Source organism: Mauremys mutica, chromosome 10, assembly GCF_020497125.1.
Source record: "Mauremys mutica isolate MM-2020 ecotype Southern chromosome 10, ASM2049712v1, whole genome shotgun sequence".
Lineage (NCBI taxonomy): Eukaryota > Metazoa > Chordata > Testudines > Geoemydidae > Mauremys > Mauremys mutica.
In genome coordinates, this window is record NC_059081.1 from 6542865 (window position 1) to 6563516 (window position 20652).

General features: G+C 43.5%; 1 protein-coding gene across 5 annotated transcripts in view; it reads right to left on the reverse strand.

The window, feature by feature from the left end:
• Positions 1-20652, reverse strand: part of CNTNAP5 (contactin associated protein family member 5) — a 398232-nt gene that overhangs the window by 101435 nt on the left and 276145 nt on the right. For all 5 annotated transcript variants that reach the window (XM_044978589.1, XM_044978588.1, XM_044978587.1 and 2 more), the window contains one exon: positions 8529-8729. In XM_044978589.1, coding sequence (XP_044834524.1) covers positions 8529-8729 — 201 coding nt within the window. The remainder of the gene's footprint in view (positions 1-8528; positions 8730-20652) is intronic.

Below are 20652 nucleotides of genomic sequence, written 5' to 3' on the forward strand. Positions count from 1 at the left end.
TGGACGGTGAGGGTCTCTGGCCTTTGATGCACAGAAGGTCTGCCTAGATGATCATGATGATCCCTTCTGGCCTTAAAATCTAGGAGTCTATGAGAACATGCTCAGATTAGAATTGTTGAATGCACCAGCCAAATGGCTGCATTATGAGGATATTCACCCTTTTGTAGCTCTTGAGGAAGGGAAGATATTCTCCTGCTAAGGCAAGAGTATTTGTTTCTTGAGGGCTGGGCAGGTGGCAGTTTTAACTCATTATCCATTTTTATAACAAGCAATGGATTTGCTGTTTATTTCTAGTTGTGTTCATCCCCAACAATGTGCTGAGTGCTGCATAACACGCAGCTATCAAAACTATCTCTGCTTCGTAAGAGAGCCATAGCCAGGATGATGGCCTGGGAGATTCAAAGGAAGGCGCCATTTGTATTAAAAAAAGAAAAAAAAATTCCTCACCCCACACAGCTAGTCATTTTCATTGGTTACATTCTTGGGCCTCCCAGGATAGCTGGGTCATTAGGAAGGACTGGAGTGAAGACAGGCTGGGTGACTGGCACATTTATCCAGCCTTTACCTCATCCAAGACTTCAATTTTCATGTGATCGTATTTTTTTCTTTGATTGTACAAGCTGCTGTCCTTTTGACTCCTTTGCTGCTGTGCAGTAGGTGTGCTGCTCATTCCCACCGGTTAGCTGGGGCTGGTGGCAAGGCAAGAGGGATGGAAGCATGGCACACCAGATACACCGAGTCAGAACAAACACCCCAACGTCCTAGATTCCATACTAACAAGCCTAACATATGCCTTCCAGCATCCTATCCAGCAACGACAAAAGGGATGGCTCTCTTACTGTGCTGCCACTCCCTGTTACTGAGCACCTTACACACGTTAATGTAGTTATCCTCAGAACATCCCTATGAGACAGGAGAATGCTATTACCCCCATTTCACAGATGGGAAATTGAGGCTCAGAGAGATTAATGTGGTCCAGGCTCAAAACGGCAATCTGTGGCAGATCAGGGATTTGAACCTGGGTCTCTCAAGTCCCAAGCTAGAGCTCTCATGATTCAATGTGTATCTCTTTATGAAATCTGCCTTCTTCTGTAGCTAAATGGCTTTGGACCAAGCTGTTTGCACATTAGAGAAGGTGCTTTTTGTGTATTGCAAAACTCAGAAATTATTCACCTTAGGGGGTCTTACAAACTTATTTTCTGGGTAAATTCTGTCACAGACTCCCATAAACAAAGCAGTGCATTTTCAGGAGAGCTCTTTCAGATCAGCCAAAAATACTGTCCGGGGGCACGGAGGGGTGGGGAAGAGTCACTTGATAATGAATCTTAAGTCACAGCCCTGTTTAGTGAGCAACCAGGCACATCACTGTACAGGTCTCTCAGACAGCCCCTCCTCATCAGCCTGTTAGCCACAGCGCGGAGAAGCACTTGGATACTAAGTATGTCTAGAGCTAATGCAAACGACAGCGCCTTGCTGATATTTGCCATGGAGACATACCTGCATAGCATCACACATCAGGAGCTCTATCACTGGTCCCAGCTGTCGCTCCTCAGCTGGGATGCAGGGAAGGAATGGACTTTCCTCTACACTCCCTCCCCCTCCTGGGCTGTAGGGGTTTTTTTCATCATCCTCAAGGGGTGCAAGTTGTTGACAGGGGGAACTGCATCAGGCAGTGTTCAAGCATTCGTTTATCCTCTCCACGTTCACGTTTCGGGTCATTCCTCAACTTCTCCATGGTCACATTGTCCCCAGCTTTCATCCCCTCATCTCTCGCTCGGTTTAAGAGCACACCGCTATTTTCATTTGGGTCAGTGCCTGGGGGCAGTTGTTCTGGGGAGCCAGGTTCTCCGCAATCACCAACATTTCCTGCCATTTTGTCACACGGTAGCCTTCCACAGTGGCATTTGGAGGTAAGGGATTTTCAGAGCCAAAGCTCTTTCTGGACTTCAGGATCTTGGGTGGTGCCCATACAATGGGTATCTCGGGTTGGCGCTGCCAAGCCAGGATTCCTCCAAATATCCTTCTCTCTGCTCCTTCCATGGGCTCCCCCACGGCACCCCGCAGTGCAGCACAATGGGCCAGGCAGAGGGGAAGATGTGTAGGCTGAGAACGGCACCCTCTGGCTCATCCCTCAGCCTCCTGGACCGCAGCAGCATTACCCCAACCCCAGAGCGGGTCATGAGGGAGCATGTATGGGCAGAAGAGTCAGGGGCTTGACAGAGAGAGATGCGGCAGGCTGGGCGCATTAAGGGATATGACCTGAGGTGGTAACATTCAAGGGGAGGATTGGACTGGAGTGGGGAGACCAGACCATCAGGGGAAAGGCCCAAGGGAAGTGAGGGGACAGGGAAATGAACCAGGATGCAAGCAAAGGGAGATACAATGGGGAAGAGAAGAGGAAATGGGAAAGATTGGGAGAGAGATAGACAAAAACACTGAAAGCTAAGAGAGGAGGAGGACAGACTTTTGGCTCACACTCCCAGCTTTGCCATGGGGGACCTTCAGCAAGTGACTTCATCTCTCTTTGCCTCAACTTCCCCATCAGGAAAACGGAGATAATCATTCTTTCTTAATCCACAAGTAGGTGACAGCACCTCAAGATCCTCAAATGGAAGGTGTTATGTAGATGCCAAGTGTTATCATGAATCTATTATTATTGGATAGGGAAAGGCAGGTGGGATCAGGAAAAGCAAAACAAAACACTCACTCACTTCACTTACATGCAGGGGCATCAGTTTAGAAACATTCAGGTGAGGGGAGTGAAAGAATGTCCTTTATGGGGACATAACACGTGATTATATTATATCCTGCAAAGTCGATGGGGATGCAAAAGTGGAGCATATAGACCTATGGGAAGTCTAGAGGGAGCAAAACAAGCTGGGGGGGCGGGTAACTGCCCCCCTTCTCCCATAAAAAAAAATGATATTCCTGCTCACATCCACAAGACCTGTCAGAGAACTTGGTAGCTACATAGTGAGAGTGCTGGGGACAGAATCCCTCTCTCCTGTCCCTTCTCTCTCAAGTAAACCTCTCTTTGTACTTAAGAAAACAAGAGTTTTGGAATAGATTTTCATAGCCAGCAACCATCCTGAATGCCCACAATTAACTGGAGTGGTCAGTTACCTCCCTCACAAAGCCGGTTATTCTTGCTATGATCAAGTTTCATGTATTTTATTATCTGCAACCTGCCCACAATTTAATAGCTTAAAATAGCTCTCCAAATCTCTCTCTGCAAGTAAGTGGACCGATATCCTCTGTGCTACATTTTTGCTGCAAACTGTGTTGCAGGTGCTCTAAATATAGCTTGGTTTTAGAGTAATGCTTGCGAGGGGCTGTTAGCACCGCCACTCTGGAGTGGAGAGGCAAGGTGGGATAGTGGATAACACAGACTTCTAGTCAATCATTCCCAGGAAGAAGATTCTAATTACCCAGTCATAATTGCACTGCACAATCTACACCTGACACCCATCAGCCACTCTCAAAGATGAGTCATTCTCTGAGGGCAGGCTGCCCTGATCTCTATTGTTTTATACAATAACAAACTGTCTCTTGGTAATATAATAGCAAAGTAAAGTACCTGGGATGATAACATGCAAATTATCTTTCAAAGGTGAAGAAGTAACAGTGGGCAAATGCATAACGACAAATTATTATTTGCTTGTTATCAGTCTTTTGACATCACTTCACATTACTTTTGTGTTAAAAGTTGGTTGGAAACAGTCTGTCCTCCTTGCTTCAGAATGGGAGCATGGTTAAGAAGCTAAAGCAATACTGGAGTTTAACCAGAAAATACCAGTCCACTGCAATAATTAACAAGAGCAAAACGGACTGGGGATGTGCTGCATAGGCACAGTCAGAAGGGACCGGATATAACTTGTGTTCGAGGATGTGCAATGCAGAGTGGTTGGGAGGTTCAGGGAAGGGGCACTGAATGGGACAGGAAAAATAGCTACCTGGATGAGTGTGGACGCTCTCTCTTGACATGGAAAAGGTTTAAGGCAGGGTAGAGACATGCCAGAGGGTCTCAGTGGTGAACCAATGCCAAACTTGGTATCTGCAGAATTACATTAAACCCCTGCATGCCCCTACGTAGACCCAAGAAGTTGCCACAGAGCACCTCTGATCAGCAAATTCCCCTCAAAATTTGAGTTGGGCATTAACCTTCCAGATCAATTAACAGTTTAGTCTAGATGAAATATTGGTTTGTTGGGACTTGGGGAGGCTGACACTGGAGGGGCAAACAAGACAGGGTATGTCTACACTAGCTTTCTTTACCTCGAGTTAACTGATTGCTAATTAACTTGAGGTGCACAATACATTTGTAAAGGTGCACAATACATTTGGTGTGGCTGCTTTCCACACCCTTTTTTTACCCCAGGGAGGAGCCTAAGCCCTAACTCAAGGTAAAAGAGTGTGATGAAAAGCATACCCAGAGAAGGAGAGGAGATAGGAAAGAAAAAAAAAAGGGTGAAAAAATACAATTCTTAACTCTCCTATTTGAATTTGCTCTCCTCCTTCAATCCCTGCCTAGGTTGGTGCACTGCACGCTGGAGAAACTGGCCCCTGGGTGTTGTAAATTTAGCTACCCAGTTACTAATATGCAGTAAATGTCTTAATGTTGTCATGTAACGGATATATGGGAATGACTAGACTAATGTATGGGTTAAGTCTCGGAGCATGCCCAGTGCTGCTTCTAGATGCCTGAGCAGACTCAGACCCAGCAAAGGGCTCATTCAGTTAGTGAAAGTGCTCTCATCTCTCTAAACAACTTGACTCCTGACTCTTTGCTAAGCATTACAAGAAGACACCAGTATATGAGACAAAGCATCCATTATATGTGAGAAAAGGAGAGAAAGATAGAGGGTCTTCTCTTTCTCAGCACTTGGCATGTTCTCAAAGATGCTGGATTGTCTGCCCAAGGAACTAAAGTTCTCTCTTAATCCCCAGGAAAGGGATGGCCTCGGCAGTAGCAGTATGAGCTTCCCCCACAATTCTCCACTAATAGATCTCAACTCTTGACACGATGGACAGCTTCTAGCGGTGAGATGGTAGCAAGTCTCCAGAGTCCCTGTTTTGCCTTGACTATCAAGGAGGTTGCCGATATACAATGTTTGCTTTTGTGAGCTGGACACCCCTCAATGACAACTGGCTTTAGAAGTACCAACTAGCCACTAGATTGCAACAACTGTTGCACAATAAGAATGAATTTTAATTCTGTCCAATGCCATGAAAATCAATTCATCCTTCATGGACACACATGCATACAGGTTACTTAAAATCTAAGCTGGTGGCACACAAGCAGATACGGTTTCAGCTGACATTTCACATATGAGCAAAAATTGATAAGCCTGTCCTAGACAGTCGGAGCTGCAGAGGAGAAGGTTCTTACATCAACGGGGCACAGATTATAAGTCTGAAGTTCAATTGATATAAATCAGAGTAGCCAATTTATACCAGTTGAGGATCTGGCCACATATGCAGGGACACAGAGCAGGGAGAGCAGAAAGAAATCCATGGACATATGCTGCAGCAACTCCACAGAATGCAAAAACCTTCCTTTGTTTTAATGGAACTGAGTGAGTTTTGCTTTTCTAGCATGCCCAATGCCTCACTGCTAGATTAATGTTTTGCCAAGTCAGAGCTGCAAAGAGCTGACAGGTAGCAGCATGTATCATCACTGCTGAGTGAAGTCATGAAGGGAAGAAAAAACAGGAATCTCCATACTGCTCCTCTTTGAAACATGCCAGCATTAGATACACTGGTCATGGATTATGCTTTATTGTCATGATCTGCACTAGGCTAAGTAAATTGATCTGACTTTAAAAAAAAATCCAGTGTCAAAATTGGCCCAGATCTTTTACAAGATTGAGAATAATAATAAAAGCAACTACCACCCTGTCAAGCCCAGATGCCTTTCTACCAAACACAAGTTGGATTCAGTACACGAGTAACCAGGTCAAATTTAATGGCCTGTGATATGCAGGAGGTCCGACATAATAATCTAATGGTTCCTTCTGGCCCTAAAATCCATGAATCATAGAATATCAGGGTTGGAAGGGGCCTCAGGAGGTCATCTAGTCCAACCCCCTGCTCAAAGCAGGACCAATTCCCAACCAAATCATCCCAGCCAGGGCTTTGAATCTATGAATACCAATAACAACACATTTGCATTTATATACTGCCTTGGAGGCGAGGATCTCAGATGCTTCATAAACTTTAATTAAGCCTCACACAACACCTTTGTGCCAGAGAGGTGTCAGGTTCCTCCCAGGTGTCACACAACTGAGGCAGAGGCAAGAGAAAATCCCCCAAGAGTCTTAATTCCATCATGTGCTAGCATTATTTGCACTTGTATATCAGTTAATAAAGAGCACCGCGAACATTTTATTTCAGCACAAATTTCAGCTAACACGGAGATTTGGATATATGAGGTTTTTTGGGGAAAAAACCTGGGGTATCATTTAAATCCATTTAATATATAACCAAGAACCAGCTGTCCCCGAAATCTTGTCATTTCAAGAGCTCACACATTTTATTTGTGTGTATGTTCCATGTCTTCCTAAAGTCCACTGCTGTAGGCTAGTAACAACGCCCTGGATGACAAATGTCAAATGTAATTAAAGAACAGAGAATGGGGGGAAAAAGAAAAAAACTGGTCACATCTACCCTTCTGGATTATGTCCTCCAGGGCTCGGCAGTTTTTCTGGTTCATTGAACAAATCTGAATTAGAGAACCAGGCTATGAGCTATGAAACTGCTGCATGGTCACTGGAATGCTGTGACTGCCAGTAACACAGCACAGTGCCGTGGCTTCTTGCCAACCTGAGACAATCAGCCATGCTACTGACCACCTCTGCTTGTATCCTCTCCCTGACAGTGGCCAGCACTCTATGAGTCAACGGAAGGTGCAAAAAATGCTTTCACTGATAACTACAGAATTATCTGTCTATAGGGAATTTTCTTTTCACCATGTCAGTTAGTGGCTGGCTTACGCCTTGGAGCATGGTTGTTAATATTCAGGATTATAAAAAAAAAATCATGATGTAATTTGCATCAGGTTCTTAGTAGTAGTAGCAGTATCTCTGTAGTATCTGTGCACTAAATACATATATGTATATGTCAGTTCACATCCATGTATACTATTGTGCCCAGGCATCACGGCTTTCACGACAAGATCAGTAGCCAGTGTACTGATAATACATGAGGAACAGCATCACATAAAGCAGCCAGAGATCACTAGAAGGATGTAGTAATGAACAAAGGACAGGAAAGTCATATTTTCCTCTCACCCTCCACCCTACAGCTAAAATAGGATACATGTTTTCCTCTTTCCTTCTCTCCTTCCCATGGGTTTTTCCTCCTTCATGCTCTGTCTATGGTGCTGAATACTAACATATTTCTCGATTTTGTCTGAGTAGTCCTTTTTCGGTTGGCAAATTCTTCATATACCAAGAGGTCTATTTCACAGTTTTAAATGTACCTAACAGTCAGGTTATCTGCCCCGTGGACACATGGGTTTTCTGTCTTGCAGGTAACCAATTGGGGATTTCAATACATGCCAATGCTTCCCATTATGCTGTATACACAAAACATGACAGAAAAGAATCCCCATGCAACAGCACGTTAAGTCTTGGTTGACACTTCAGTAGGATTAGCTTTTCACTCACTGACAAATCTATAGAATTGCTTGTCTGATAATCAAAGCACCAGGATACCACACGAATAACAAGTAACAAAAAGAGGATTTTCAAGTATGCAGACAGCCACCCTTATCACTGTACATCTCCCCGGGATAACTAACTACCTGAATCTAACAGGGTGCCTATGGGTAGGTAACTGCCCAGGATATTCATTAGGGACTTGCTCTACAAGAGCAAATAAAGCAGTGAGTATTTCCTCCCTCTGGTCTTCCTGCCACCATGAAATATCAGGCCAGAAAATCTGAGCCTTCTGCCAGAAAAGGAAATTAGCTTTGTCTGAGAAACTGTGCGGAGCTACCAAAAGCCCTGGTGAGTCGTTATGTTCCATATGCTTCAGGCTGGCTCCGATACTCATGAAGGACTGCAGCCTTCCCCTCTGTGCATACTCCAGGAATTTGGAGCAGTTCAGCTGCTCTCTATTCGGATTTGCAGTTGCATTCCATATTTGTACAGCACCGAGCACAGCGGGGTCATGATCTGTGACAAGGGCCACTCGGCACTATGGTAAAACAAACAATAACAATGCACGCGACTGTTTGCCTTTAAAGTCAGTTAAATAAAGCTGTTGTGGTTTGAGAGAAGCATATCCTAGTCAAGAGGAAAACCTTCAGGCCCTTTTTTATTTTAGGGGGGGGTGTACAAGCATTGTGGAATCCCATTGCCTAGCCCTCTGCCTCATGTCAGGCTCTGTGCAATGCTAGCCCCTGTGTGTGAAGACAGATGCTCCTTACTCTGCACCATATTTTTTGCTTCAGTCGCACTGCGGGCTGTGCCTGCTGTGTAATCAATAACAGCTAACAAGGAATGATTTCAGTTTGTGGCACTTACTCGGGGTGTTCAGCAGACGTGACTTTTTGCAGTGGTAAGCCACCTCCTGTTCACAGTACTCCGCGCTGTTTATCATGGCCTCAATCTGGTCCAGGCTGCTGCTGTAGTTAAAGTACATGGCATATGGTTTCTCAGGATCAGCCCCTTGGACTCTGGTTAGCTCTGTGTTGTTGTGCTGTACCGCAGTCCAGATCTTATCTTCTGTTAAACGAAAGAAAATGAAAGGGGTTTTACAGCAAACAGGGAACAAAGAGTAGCTGAAGCCTGATGTTTTTCTCCATTAGACACAGAAGCAGCATTTCCCTGGACTCAAAACAGCCTCCTTGGGATAAAGAGCTGCTCCAAACAAGTGTGGATTGCAAACGGCCATGTCTACCTGAACCGAGTTACAGACCAAACTGGGGCTGATGTTACAGAATCTGCTGAGTCCGAGATAAAACATCAGCTTCCCTGGATCCTGTGGACGCTGCCCTGCCAGGTATCTGGAATAACGGAGATGCATTTCCGCTGTCTTTAGCCTCATGAGAGGAGACACATTAGTCAGGCCTGTTTGCAAACATTTCAAGACTTTAAAGCAAGACTATTCTTTTATAACAATACATTAATTACTGATGAACTCATAGGCGTCACCTGACACAAACAAAAATCTCAGCAGAAAGTTAAAACCAAGGTGAAATCCATGTTGGCCAGTTATGACTGTGGTAGTTTGAAGGAAATCTGACCTCTCATTACTCTTCAAAACTCAGATTTCTCCCATTTACTGCAACCCTAGTTAAGGACAGCACTTAACCACATACCTAAACTTAGGCGTGTACTTAAGTGCTTTTCTCAATCAGGGCCTCTGTGAGTCATCCCATTTTCTTCAGTGGGGCTACCTGCAGAGCAAGGTATTTCTCAGAGTAAAGAAAACAGAATCTGGCCTTAAATAAATGCAATCTATGGACCTAACCCTTCAAACAGTTACTACTGGGAGGAGTGTTTGTAGTCTCATTCAAGTGAATGGGACTAATGATGGTAGTAAACACTAACTGTTCAATAAATATTTGCCGGATTTGGCCTGATACTTGCACTAGCATTACACTAATACACATATGCAGTTGATTCCTTTTTTTTTTATTACATAGGGAGAATGACCCTGCTCACCTATATGTTCTAAAAAGGTAAACTGTAAAAAATAATAATAATTAAAAAAATAGAATTTTAAGGCCGGAAGCTCCACTAAGATGTTCTAGTCTGATTTTCTGCATCACACAGGCTGTACATTTACAACCAGTAATTTGTGCATGAAATACAACAACTTGTGGCCACTAGATGCTCTGGTGATTGGGGGCGCTATAAATTCCACTAAATTGGTGGATTAGGTAGAATTCTAGTAAGTGTGTAAGTCACTGAATGGATGGGGTTTTTTTTGTTTGTTTTAACTTTTTGTCTGATTATTATCTGCATGGAGATACTTGGATGACAGACAGTCATGAATATTTAGTGACAATGAGGTGGCACAGAAAGTGTCAGGAGTTTACCTACAGCAAGCCTGCTCATCCACTAGATTAACACCCAGGCAGTTTACAAGTGCAGGTGGGCCCCATTTGAGCTGCCTGATTGGCCAAGCCACCCGATTGACTCAGGGGAGTAGCAGACCTGCCCTTAAGATCAACAGCAGCAGCACACTCGCTGCTGAAAGCATTCACCCATGACTGTGACAGCTCCTGTGTCTGCTTCTTCCCAGCCTTGCTCCAGTCCTGCCTTTCCTTTTCCCCGGCCTCACTGCACTCCAGGTAACTTGGTTCTGACCCCTAGGCTCTGATTTCTGACTTTGGCTCTGACCTCTGGCCTCTGACTCCAGTTCTGACCCAGGGCTCAGACTCCTGCTTCCGGCTTCCAGCTGTAATCCTTCGTTCTGGCTACTGACTCCAGCTCAGACCATTAGGCATTACCTCCATATCCTGCTCCCTAACAGAAGGTCAACTTCAAGAACTGATTTCATGTCTAGACGAAAATACAGTTCCAATGCCTTATAGCAAGCCCTGAAAGTCTAAGAGTTTGCGACCAGTAATCTGTGCATCCATTCAGAATGTTGTGATCAGTTCTATGAAGATGGGGGGTGGGGAGAGAGAGAGAGAGAGATTGCTTATACATCTATAATTCAATTCAGAGATTCTGAGAAAATCAGGGATGTTACTTTCAGAGCCTTGGGGCTGAATTAGAACATTAATAATCAAAATATTTGTGCATGTTTAATATATGAAACATAGCTAAGAGCTGGAAAAAATCACTACAAATTCAAGTGCTTAACAGAACTCATCCCTAACGCTTCCAAGTAAGGCATGCAACACGTTGCCCTAAGACCTCCTCCCATGCCTGCTGTGCATCTCAAAGCAGTAATCCATGTCAGCCAGAGTCCCTCGGTTTTTCTTCCACATTCCCCAAAACTAACACCACATGGGAGGGATTTTCAAAAGCTCTCAGCACTAACTCTGCTGCCATTGAAGTCCGTGGGAGTTTTACCGCTGACTTCACTGGGGACACAGATGTGCAAACACTGAGCGTCTACGAAGTAGAGCTGGTTGGGAATTTTTCAACAAAATGATTTTTTTGCTGGACAATTTCAAGTCAACAAAACTGAAACTCTTTCCAGGGATGTCCTGGGTTAGACAAAACTTTGAGAAAGGTTTCCCAGATCCAGGAATTTCAAGGTGAGGGCAAGGGATAAGGGGGGAGAGAGACAGAGAGACCCCCCCAGAATAGCCAAAAGCCTTGTTGGTAGGGTACTCAGAGAGAGCAAAGATTTGAATCCAAATCTCCTACATCCTAGGTGGATGCCCTAACTACCAGGCCACTCTTGGAGGGAAGCAGGAAATCTCTTTCAATCTCTCATTTTTCACTGATCTCAGTTTCAACCTAAAATGGAATGGGGAAAAATTCTAAACTCTCGGAAACATTCATGATGTGGGAAAACCATTCCCCATCCAGCTTTAATTTGAAAATCCCACTCTAAATGCAATAACCATTCCCACCGCACTGCTGGTAAAGTCATTGTAGAGCCAACAGAAGAGTAGAGAACTAACCGGCTGATGAAGACGTAGATGGAATGGAAACGTGAGTCAATTGCTACATAATAGTAATAAAACCAACGTGCATTGTAGTGGCAATACTTCCCTTCAAGAAGTGCAATAAAGTGCACTAATTGGCTAGCCATACTTGGCTTTCAGAGCTTTGTGTTAGTACATGTAGAAGTACATTGTGTGGGTAACCAAGATCAAGCGTTAACAGAATTAAATTAAAAGTTTAGGAAAAACTGCCTTAAAAGATGAAAGGCGTTAGAACTATGAAACAGCCTCCCTAGGGGGTGTGTTGGAAATCCCATTAACTGAAATATTTAAAAAGGGTCTCGACAAACCATTAGCAAATGTAGCATAGGGAACAAACCTGCACTGACAAGTGGATTGCACTGATGACCTGACAGATCTTTCTCATCTTCCTCTGTGATTGCTCGTTAATTCTCATTGGGATTGTTATTACAGCTGTTCTGAGCTATTCCCCAGGGACTTGAACTTTAATGCACCATGCCTTCTCTTCTCCCCAGCAGAGCCTGTGGAGATGGCAGGTTTACTACAGGATTTCTGTCACCGGCTTTGAGTGGAAAAAGCATCTGGGTTTGCTGTCGGTCCCTCACATACCTGTATTTTAGAGAGGTTGAAGTGAAGTAGTTCTGGGAGAGGAGGCAGGAGGAGATGGGGATACAGAGAAATTTATACTAACCTTTAAGAATTTTTTTAATCCATTGATGCACCTTCTCCTATGCTCAGTACTTTACCAACAAGGAGTCAAACCTGGACGTGCCACTTCAAAGATCCTTGTTGATTTCTGCTCTTTGAGATATATTCCATTGTTTGCAATGGTGTAGGCCTGTTGGTCCCAGGATGTTAGAGAGAAAAGGTGGATGAGGAAATATCTTTTATTGGATGAACTTCAACAGACCTTAGGCCAATAAAAGATATTACCTTACCCACCTTGTCTATTTGAGATACAGGTATTTGTTACCCTATATATCACTAATGCTACTCATAAAATGCACAGCCTCGGCACATTACACTGATAACAGAACAAGCTCACCAAGCAGAAACTTTACATATAAATGGGTGCAAGTCACCACTTTCTTCACCCCAACCACAACAGCTACATTTCCTTCTCTTGCTCGTATGCTGTACATTTTATGAGTTGGTGACCAACCACTTGAGGCAGACCACAGCCTAGGTTTTATATAGTCTCAATTTTCTCTCTCTCTTTTTGCTCTTGCTTTTACAAAAACAGGGAAAAGAGGCAGTAGAAAAGACTTTAAAAGGTCGGATCCTACACGGAAGCCTACAGAGAGGAAAGGTGTCCCAACATACTATAGCTGTATGCCAATTGATCCAGTTTGCAGTGTTGTTGTAGCTGTGTTGGTCCCAGAATATTGGAGAAACAAGGTTGGTGAGGTAATATTTTTATTGGACCAGCTTCTGTGAGGGAAAGACACAAGCTTTTGAGGTATACATGGAGCTCTTCTTTAGGTTTGGGAAAGGTTTGCAGCGTGTCACAGCTAACCGAACAGATCTGAAAAAGAGCTCTGGGTAGCTTGAAAGTTTGTCTCTTTCATCAACAGAAGTTGGTCCAACAAGAGATATTACCTCACCCAGCTTGTCGCTCCAATATCCTGACATTATCATAACTATAACACCACTGCATACACCAACAGAAGAGATTTAATTTTGCCCTCAACAACATGAAGAAAAATACCAGATTCTTTCGATCAATGGTGTCTCAGGGTTCCCAATGTGCCCTATGCCTCCTTGTGCTACCATTGAACAGCATAGAAAGCAGAGAAGCCATGACTGCAACATCTGGAAGAACCATAATTATATTGTAGGGCAAATGACAGTTCTTTCTTCTTCGAGAATGTTGCAGTTTGGGCATTGAGTGTGGGGAATCTTGGCCATAGCAATCAGAGAGATTGCGGCACTCCTCTTCTGAATTTGATGCCTGCTGTGGCCACCATATTGAGTGCATAATGTTTATTGAAAGTCAGCGGGTTGCTCTACGTGGTTGTCCTGCTGAACTCAATGATGGGCATGTTTCTGAAGCAGGGTGAAGATTCTGAATATGCTTGAGTGGAACATGCCTTGATGTTCAGAGGCAGCGGCTCACTATCCAGCTAGCAGCAGGTGGAAATACTTTGTCTGATCAAATGTAAGAGTTTGGGATGAAATTGCTTGGCCTTCTGATGTACCGGATATGACCATAAAGAGATGGGGAGAGAGTCAGAAAGACTTAGTCTGTTGAGGCAGGAAAGCAGGGCTCTGGATATGTCCAGGGTATAAAGATTCTTCTCTCCCAGAAACGAGTGTCGCTTCGGGAAGAAGACTGGCAGGAAAATGGAGTGTTTCAGCTAGAATTCTGAGACCACCATAGAGAGAAACATGGGGTGCATCTTGTCTGTGAAATGACAAGTACGGTGGCTCACACTGACTCTCCATGCTGATATGCAACTTATAGAAGACCATCTTGATGGTAAGATAGTTCCAAGAACAGTTCAAAGGAGACTCTATAAGTCACAAGAAGACAACATTAAGATCCCACATGGAAGTCAGGTCTCTAACTGGGTTGGGGGGAGGTGTGAAGATGGGCCTTAATTAATCTTGACACTACACGGTGCAAGAAGACAATGTGACTCAATTGAGGCATGATACACTGATATTGCGGCCAGGAGGACCTTGAGAGAGCTAAATGCCAGTTGAGTCCCCCATTGGTGAAATATTGGGTATATGAGGGATTTCCACAGTGATCACTTGTGGTTGGTTACCACATTTCTGCTCAAAAAATCTGCTAGGTCAGCGGTTCTCAAACTTTAGTAACCTGAAAATCTCCATTTTGATTTAAAATTTTGTCACGGACCCCCAAGCCCCAACACTGGCTCAGACTCAGGCCCCGCCCTCACTCCACCCCTTCCCCCCCAAGGTCCACCGCACTCTACCTCTTCCCGCCTCCGCTCCACTCCGCCCCTCCTCTTCCTTCCCCCTCCCCCGAGCATGCAGGAGGCACTGGGAGAGAGAGGGAGTGGTTGATCAGCATGGCCCTCGGACCTCCTGGAATACCCTTGTGGACTCCCAGAGGTTCATGGAGCCCAGTTTGAGAAACGCTGTGCTAGGTCATTGTGGACCCTTGGAAGGTGTAGAAACTGTGGGTTCCCCCAACATCAGTGACACCACTCTCAAAGCTCAACAGCCTGTAGACAATAGGGAGGATGATCAAGTGCCTTCATGTCTGTTGATACCGTGCATCACTGACATGTCATTTATCAGGATTTGCACTGTGGAGATTCACAGATGCTATATAGATCATCCTGATGACACTCTGTTCCAGGATGGTTATGTGTAACATCAGGCACCCTGCATCTGGAGATGGTTCAGGTGGGCACCCCAGCCTGTCCCTGAGTTTTTAATAAGCATCATCATCGGGGACGGGCCCAAAAGGACACCCTTTTCCTCATATTCAGGGTGACCAGCCACCACATGAGTTCTCACAGGACTAGAGGTGGGACAGTGATCCATTTATTCATAAGTCTGTATGGGGAATAGACAGTCCTCAGTGTTGTAGAGAATACAGGCAAAGTCTGGCAGGTAGTATCACATACTTGCACACAGACACATGGCCTAGTAATCCCAGGCATGTATGAATTGTTGTCATCAGTCTTGTCCTTATGTTGCGCACAACCAACTGAAGGAACCTGACCCTGTTCTCTGGCATAGAGGTGCATGCTGATTGCGAGCTGAGTAGGGTCCCCATCTGAAATGGTGTGAGAGGCAAGTTCTCTCCAATAGATCTGCTAAGAGAACAGGGAAAGGATATGTTCTAGGGCTACTCTGGTCTTCCTGGGACCGGCTCCTGATCAGTCAGTCATCCAGGCATGAGCAGACATGAATTCCCTGTTTCCTTATGTGTACTACCACTACTGCCAGGCACTTGTTGAAGACTCTCGATGCCATGCAGAATCTAAGGGCAAAAGCCTGTATTGATATGGGTTGGGCCCCACTGTGAATCTTAGAGACTTCCTGGTGGCAGAGTGGTTAGCTATATGGAAATTCACATACTCTAAATCCAGATCCACAAACCAGTCTTGAACTTGGAGCAATGTAATGATGAGGGGCAAGGTTTACTATCCTGAACCTGAGATGGCATATGTATTTGTTGAGTATTCTCATGTCTAGGATAGGACAGACTCCTTGTCTTCTTCAGAAAAAGGAAATATGGGAGTAGAAGCTCTTTCCCTTGTATTCATGGGTAACCACCTTTATCGCTCCAAGAAGGAACAATGAAGCTACTTCTGTTTGCAATAGGATTTTGTAAGAAGGGTCCCTGAAGAGAGTTTGGGGAAGGGAGTGAGTAGGGAGCAGAGAAAGGATGGGATGGTATAGCTGCAGATGAAAATGTCCAGCCTTAATCTTCAACTATGCCCAATGGAATAGGGTGAGGGGGCTTCTGAAGGATGTAGTTCGCAGACTACCTGTGTGCATCTCATCAATTCTTACATGTTGAAGGAGCACTGTGCACCACTGAGGTTGAGGAAGCTTGTTGTCCTGTGCCATACTGCAGCAGTTTCTTGGACTGGTACGCAAGTTGTCTGTGGTAAGATGGCATATGCTGTTTTTGCTGATGATGTGGTTGAGGAAGGTATGATTTATAGTAGGTTGGAGGGGCATAAATTCCTATAGTATAGTTGCTTTGGAATCTTTCAGCAAGCGTAGGTTAGTGTGAGTTCTCTTGCTGAACAGTTCCTAGCCTGTGAAAGCAAGTCCTCAGTTGTGGTTTGTACTTCAGAAGGGATGCCCAAAGTTTTGAGCTATGATGCTCGTTGCATGGTCAATACAGTGGCCATAGACCTGGCAGTGATGTCCAATGTATTCATTGCCTCTTGCAAGGCTGGTTTTGCCACCAGCTGGCCTTCTTTTAAGATACTTCTGAGCTCCTCTCTGCTCTCATGGGGGAGTTTATTAACATAGGATGTTAGTCTGTCTCATGTTAGAAAGTCTATTTAGACAACCGGGTCAGCAGTTGGCCACTCACAGTCAGAGTGATGCAGATGAGCATGGATTTCTCTCAAACAGTTCTGAATATCTGGGCTCCTTGTCCATTGGTGTGTCCTTGGCTGAACACAATTTCTCTTTTACAATGGAGACACTAGGAATTCAGGATTAGGTTTCATATAAAAGTAGTCAAACCACGAAGGAGTACCGGGTACCTTTTCTCAACGAACTTCACTGTTGCTGTTATAATTGCTGGCATACATCTTACTGAGTCTAAAAGTCCCTCATTGATGGTAAAAGTGATCCTAGCAGTGCCAGAAGCTATTATATATCAAATAACTTTTGTTATGTTCAAAACATTCAGAGTTTTTGGAGGAATTAGCAAATACTAGAATATAGTCAGACAAGACACCACTAGGTTATACAGGACTTCATCATCTGGAACTATCAATAGAGATTCTTTCAGTAGCAGAAAATGCATATATTAAAAGATAATTAAAATAATCTATTAAAGTAATTGAGTGATCGGGGGAAGTGTGGTAATGACTGATGTTTGTGAATAAAGTTGGAGAAAATTACAGGAGACATTGATGGACATGAATGTTGGGTGTCTTACACAAACTGTTAGACCTGGCAAACAGATATTTTCTTTATTTTTGGGTTAAGAGTTCACTACTTATCCTGGTCACCATTCCAAAGTGTCCAAGCAACAAATTGAATGACCCATACAGGTTATGAGGAACACAGAATACGTCACTTACAACAGAGCAGGTTTCATGCTGTCTCATGTTCTCCTCCCTCTCATTTCACATCCTGCAGTAGCGGGCAGAGTGGATTATGCTATTCTAACACTTGCTACTCTAACACTTCTCCAGTGTCTCTGTTCACTTTTGCACGATAACCTTTTTTTTTTTTAAATTTTATTTTATTATTAAAGGGTGCTATCCTGCATGGGTATAAATTTGAAAACATGCCCTGATAAAGTACTGCCTGCCTATAACAAAAGCTATGGGAGTGGTGTGAATTACCTTGACTAATTTCAACTGATGTTTATTCTGAAGCCTACTGATGATTTTTAAGAGCCACATTTTCAAAGACAGAGGTCCTAGACAGAAATGCAAAAATGTGTATCTGTATTTACATATACTATCTGCACTCACATTTGAAGCAACTCCACATACAAACAGGTATTCAGCAGTGGAAATAGCTATCTGCACCTGTAGCTTCCTGGTTGCACAGCTCTGCAAAGACCCAGGCCTCAGCCTTTTGAAAAGGTGGCCATTAATACTGAGACTGGAATTTCTTTCTTTGTAGGTTTTCTTCTTCTATGAGAAACATTCAATTATTGAGTGATTGTGAGTACAGACTAAGCAGAGTACCACTGTTTCTACCACCCATCATCTATGTGATCCTTAAGATAAGTAAATTCTTTATTTAAAAAAACCCACGGAAGATCATTATCACTTTAATGTCCTTATTGTATTTTTTCTACATTGACTTTAATTAATAAGCTCTCCCTCGGCTGTTGTGCATTTACAAAAGGAATGAGAAAGCAGATTTTTAAGCAAGGGTTGCTGTTTCACTCTCCCCCGCCCACGATCTCAGATTTATTTAATTTATTACTCTCTTGGTCAAATTTTGAATCAGTCTCAAATGCTGTAGCTAAAAGGCAGCAAAAGCACTTCGAGATGGCAGCCAAAATCCTACCAAAGAACCGAGAAGATTTAAACTCAGTCTTCGAAAGCCGATTTCCTAAAGGCTTGTTAGTTCGTTCCAAAATGCAGAAGTGACAATGCTTTAATTTCAGGATAATGCTACAGCTTTATGATTTAGCAGTTTTATTTAATGGTCCAATTTACTAGGACATTATGGTGTCTGAGATAGTTTTACAGCACAGGACTTGAGCACATTTCAGACCCTCAACACATTTCAGACCCTCAGTCTAGCTACAGCACATTTCAGACCCTCAGCACATTTCAGACCCTCAGTCTAGCTTCACCAATACCTCCATCATCCTGCTGGAATTCTCCCTGTTGTCTTCGATGGCACACACATTAAAATGGAGCGGGGGAGGGGGGAAGGGGAGAGGAGGAATTAGAGCAGCTGGAAAACTGTTTTTCAATGAGTTCTGTATTGTTTAATTCACATTTTTATTCTTCAACTGGAAATCTCTCCGTAGCCCACATTTCACCCATGGAACCGAATCACTCTTCCGTGATTTAGGAGGTTTGTCACAAAACAAGATTATTCAGACTGATTAAATTGCCAACAAGCCAAACATATGGTAAATGCTACACGAGCAAGAGAAAAATTGCTCAGAGCGCTCATAGGATGTATTTGTTTTGTGGTGTCCTATACAGAATGCCAAATCTTGTCCTTAAAGCTGCCCCTACCACTACAAGAGTAACATGTGCCCACCTGAGAAGACGCTCTGGCCCTCCCATAGTGCATTGTTTTTAGCTGTGGCAGCAGTTAAGCACGTAAATATAGATTCCCCAATGGACATAAAAAGGCAATTTCTTAAAGGGTTAACAGCCCCAGTTCATTAAACTTTAAAATATAAATGTCAAAGCCACCACTTAACTGACATGTTAATTTTTCTAGCTTTCCCTGCTGGCTCCCAAAATATGTGTGCTTGTGAAGCTCTCTCTCCATACTCAGCCTCCTCCTACTTTTTCATCCATTTGGTGACACTTCAACCCAGCGTTTGAACTCCTCAATGCATCTGCATGGAAACAATTCTGAGTGGGTTCCAATCCCACCACCAGGCCTTGGGCTGACTTTTCTCCCTGATGATACTGACAATATAATACCTGGGGCCCTACTCTGTTAGGGATGCAATGACCTACACCACACTGAAGACGCTTAATCTCTCCCAGAGTTGGCCAGCAGGCACCAGGAAAAATGATTAATGGCATTAATCATGTATCAAGAAGGGGGACTGTTGGGACATATCTATCTATATCAATATATATTGGGAGTCATATATCCATGTAATACATGATAGGTTATTAAGGCCTGGTATGAATTATGCGTCCTTAACATGAATACGTAGGTTGCAAGTTAGCAACCGAAGCAAGAACTATTAAAACTATTTGTGTGGAAACAATCTTATGTTCCAAGAAAAATACAGAAAATCAGAGAAGGAAACACCACCAGCTGGATTGTATAAAATTATAAACTGTATAAAAATTGGAGAAAATGGCACTCCTACAATCATGGCAGCTCACCCAGGATTGTCTCTTTGGAATTGTGTGGGTATAAGGCCTAGTAAACAAAGGCAAAGAACAGATGATGCAACAGAATGAACTATAAATGGCTGCCTATGATTTATGCAAATCGGAATCATTTATTAATCCAAAATCCTGTGTAAATATCAATGTGGTTTTTGCCGGTTCCCTGCATCTTGACTGGCCTGAAATCTCAACTGACCATCGGAACAATTTTGACCTTTGATAGACTGAGGCCTTATTTTCTGCATGGAATTGGTTATATAACATACGGGTGCAGGTAAACGAGTTGGTTCAAATGTAATAAAAGTGTCGAGCATTGCAGGAATTATGAGGGGGAAAAAAGATTAGGAGTGATTTTATAAATCACAAGGGTCACTTTGATGGTTTAGATGTCCGATTATCCATTTCCTGCAGCAACTTTTACAATCCCTGCTTATGACTGTACCTTAAATATGATTTGTATGCGGTATTCTGAAAGATGGAAAATTAAAATTTTCCTTGGCTCTACAAGATAGTTGATATTTGCATTTCAAGTTCAGATTTTAATGCACAAAAAGAGGAATGTTCAGCCACAGATAGGGACCATTTCTTATTCTCTAACACAAGGTTCCTTTATGGGAGTATCCCAAACAAATTTCAGACTAGCAGCAAGAGCCACAGAAGAGGACTCTCATCTTCCCTTGCTCTGGACCTCCATAAAAATGGATAAATAACCGAATGAGATAAAATTAAGCATTGATCTTGTCATACCAACTTCTAAGTGTTGTTTAATGGCCCAGGGTCTGTGTACAACAAAACTGAAGAACTAAAGAAATAGAGGAGGGGTATCAT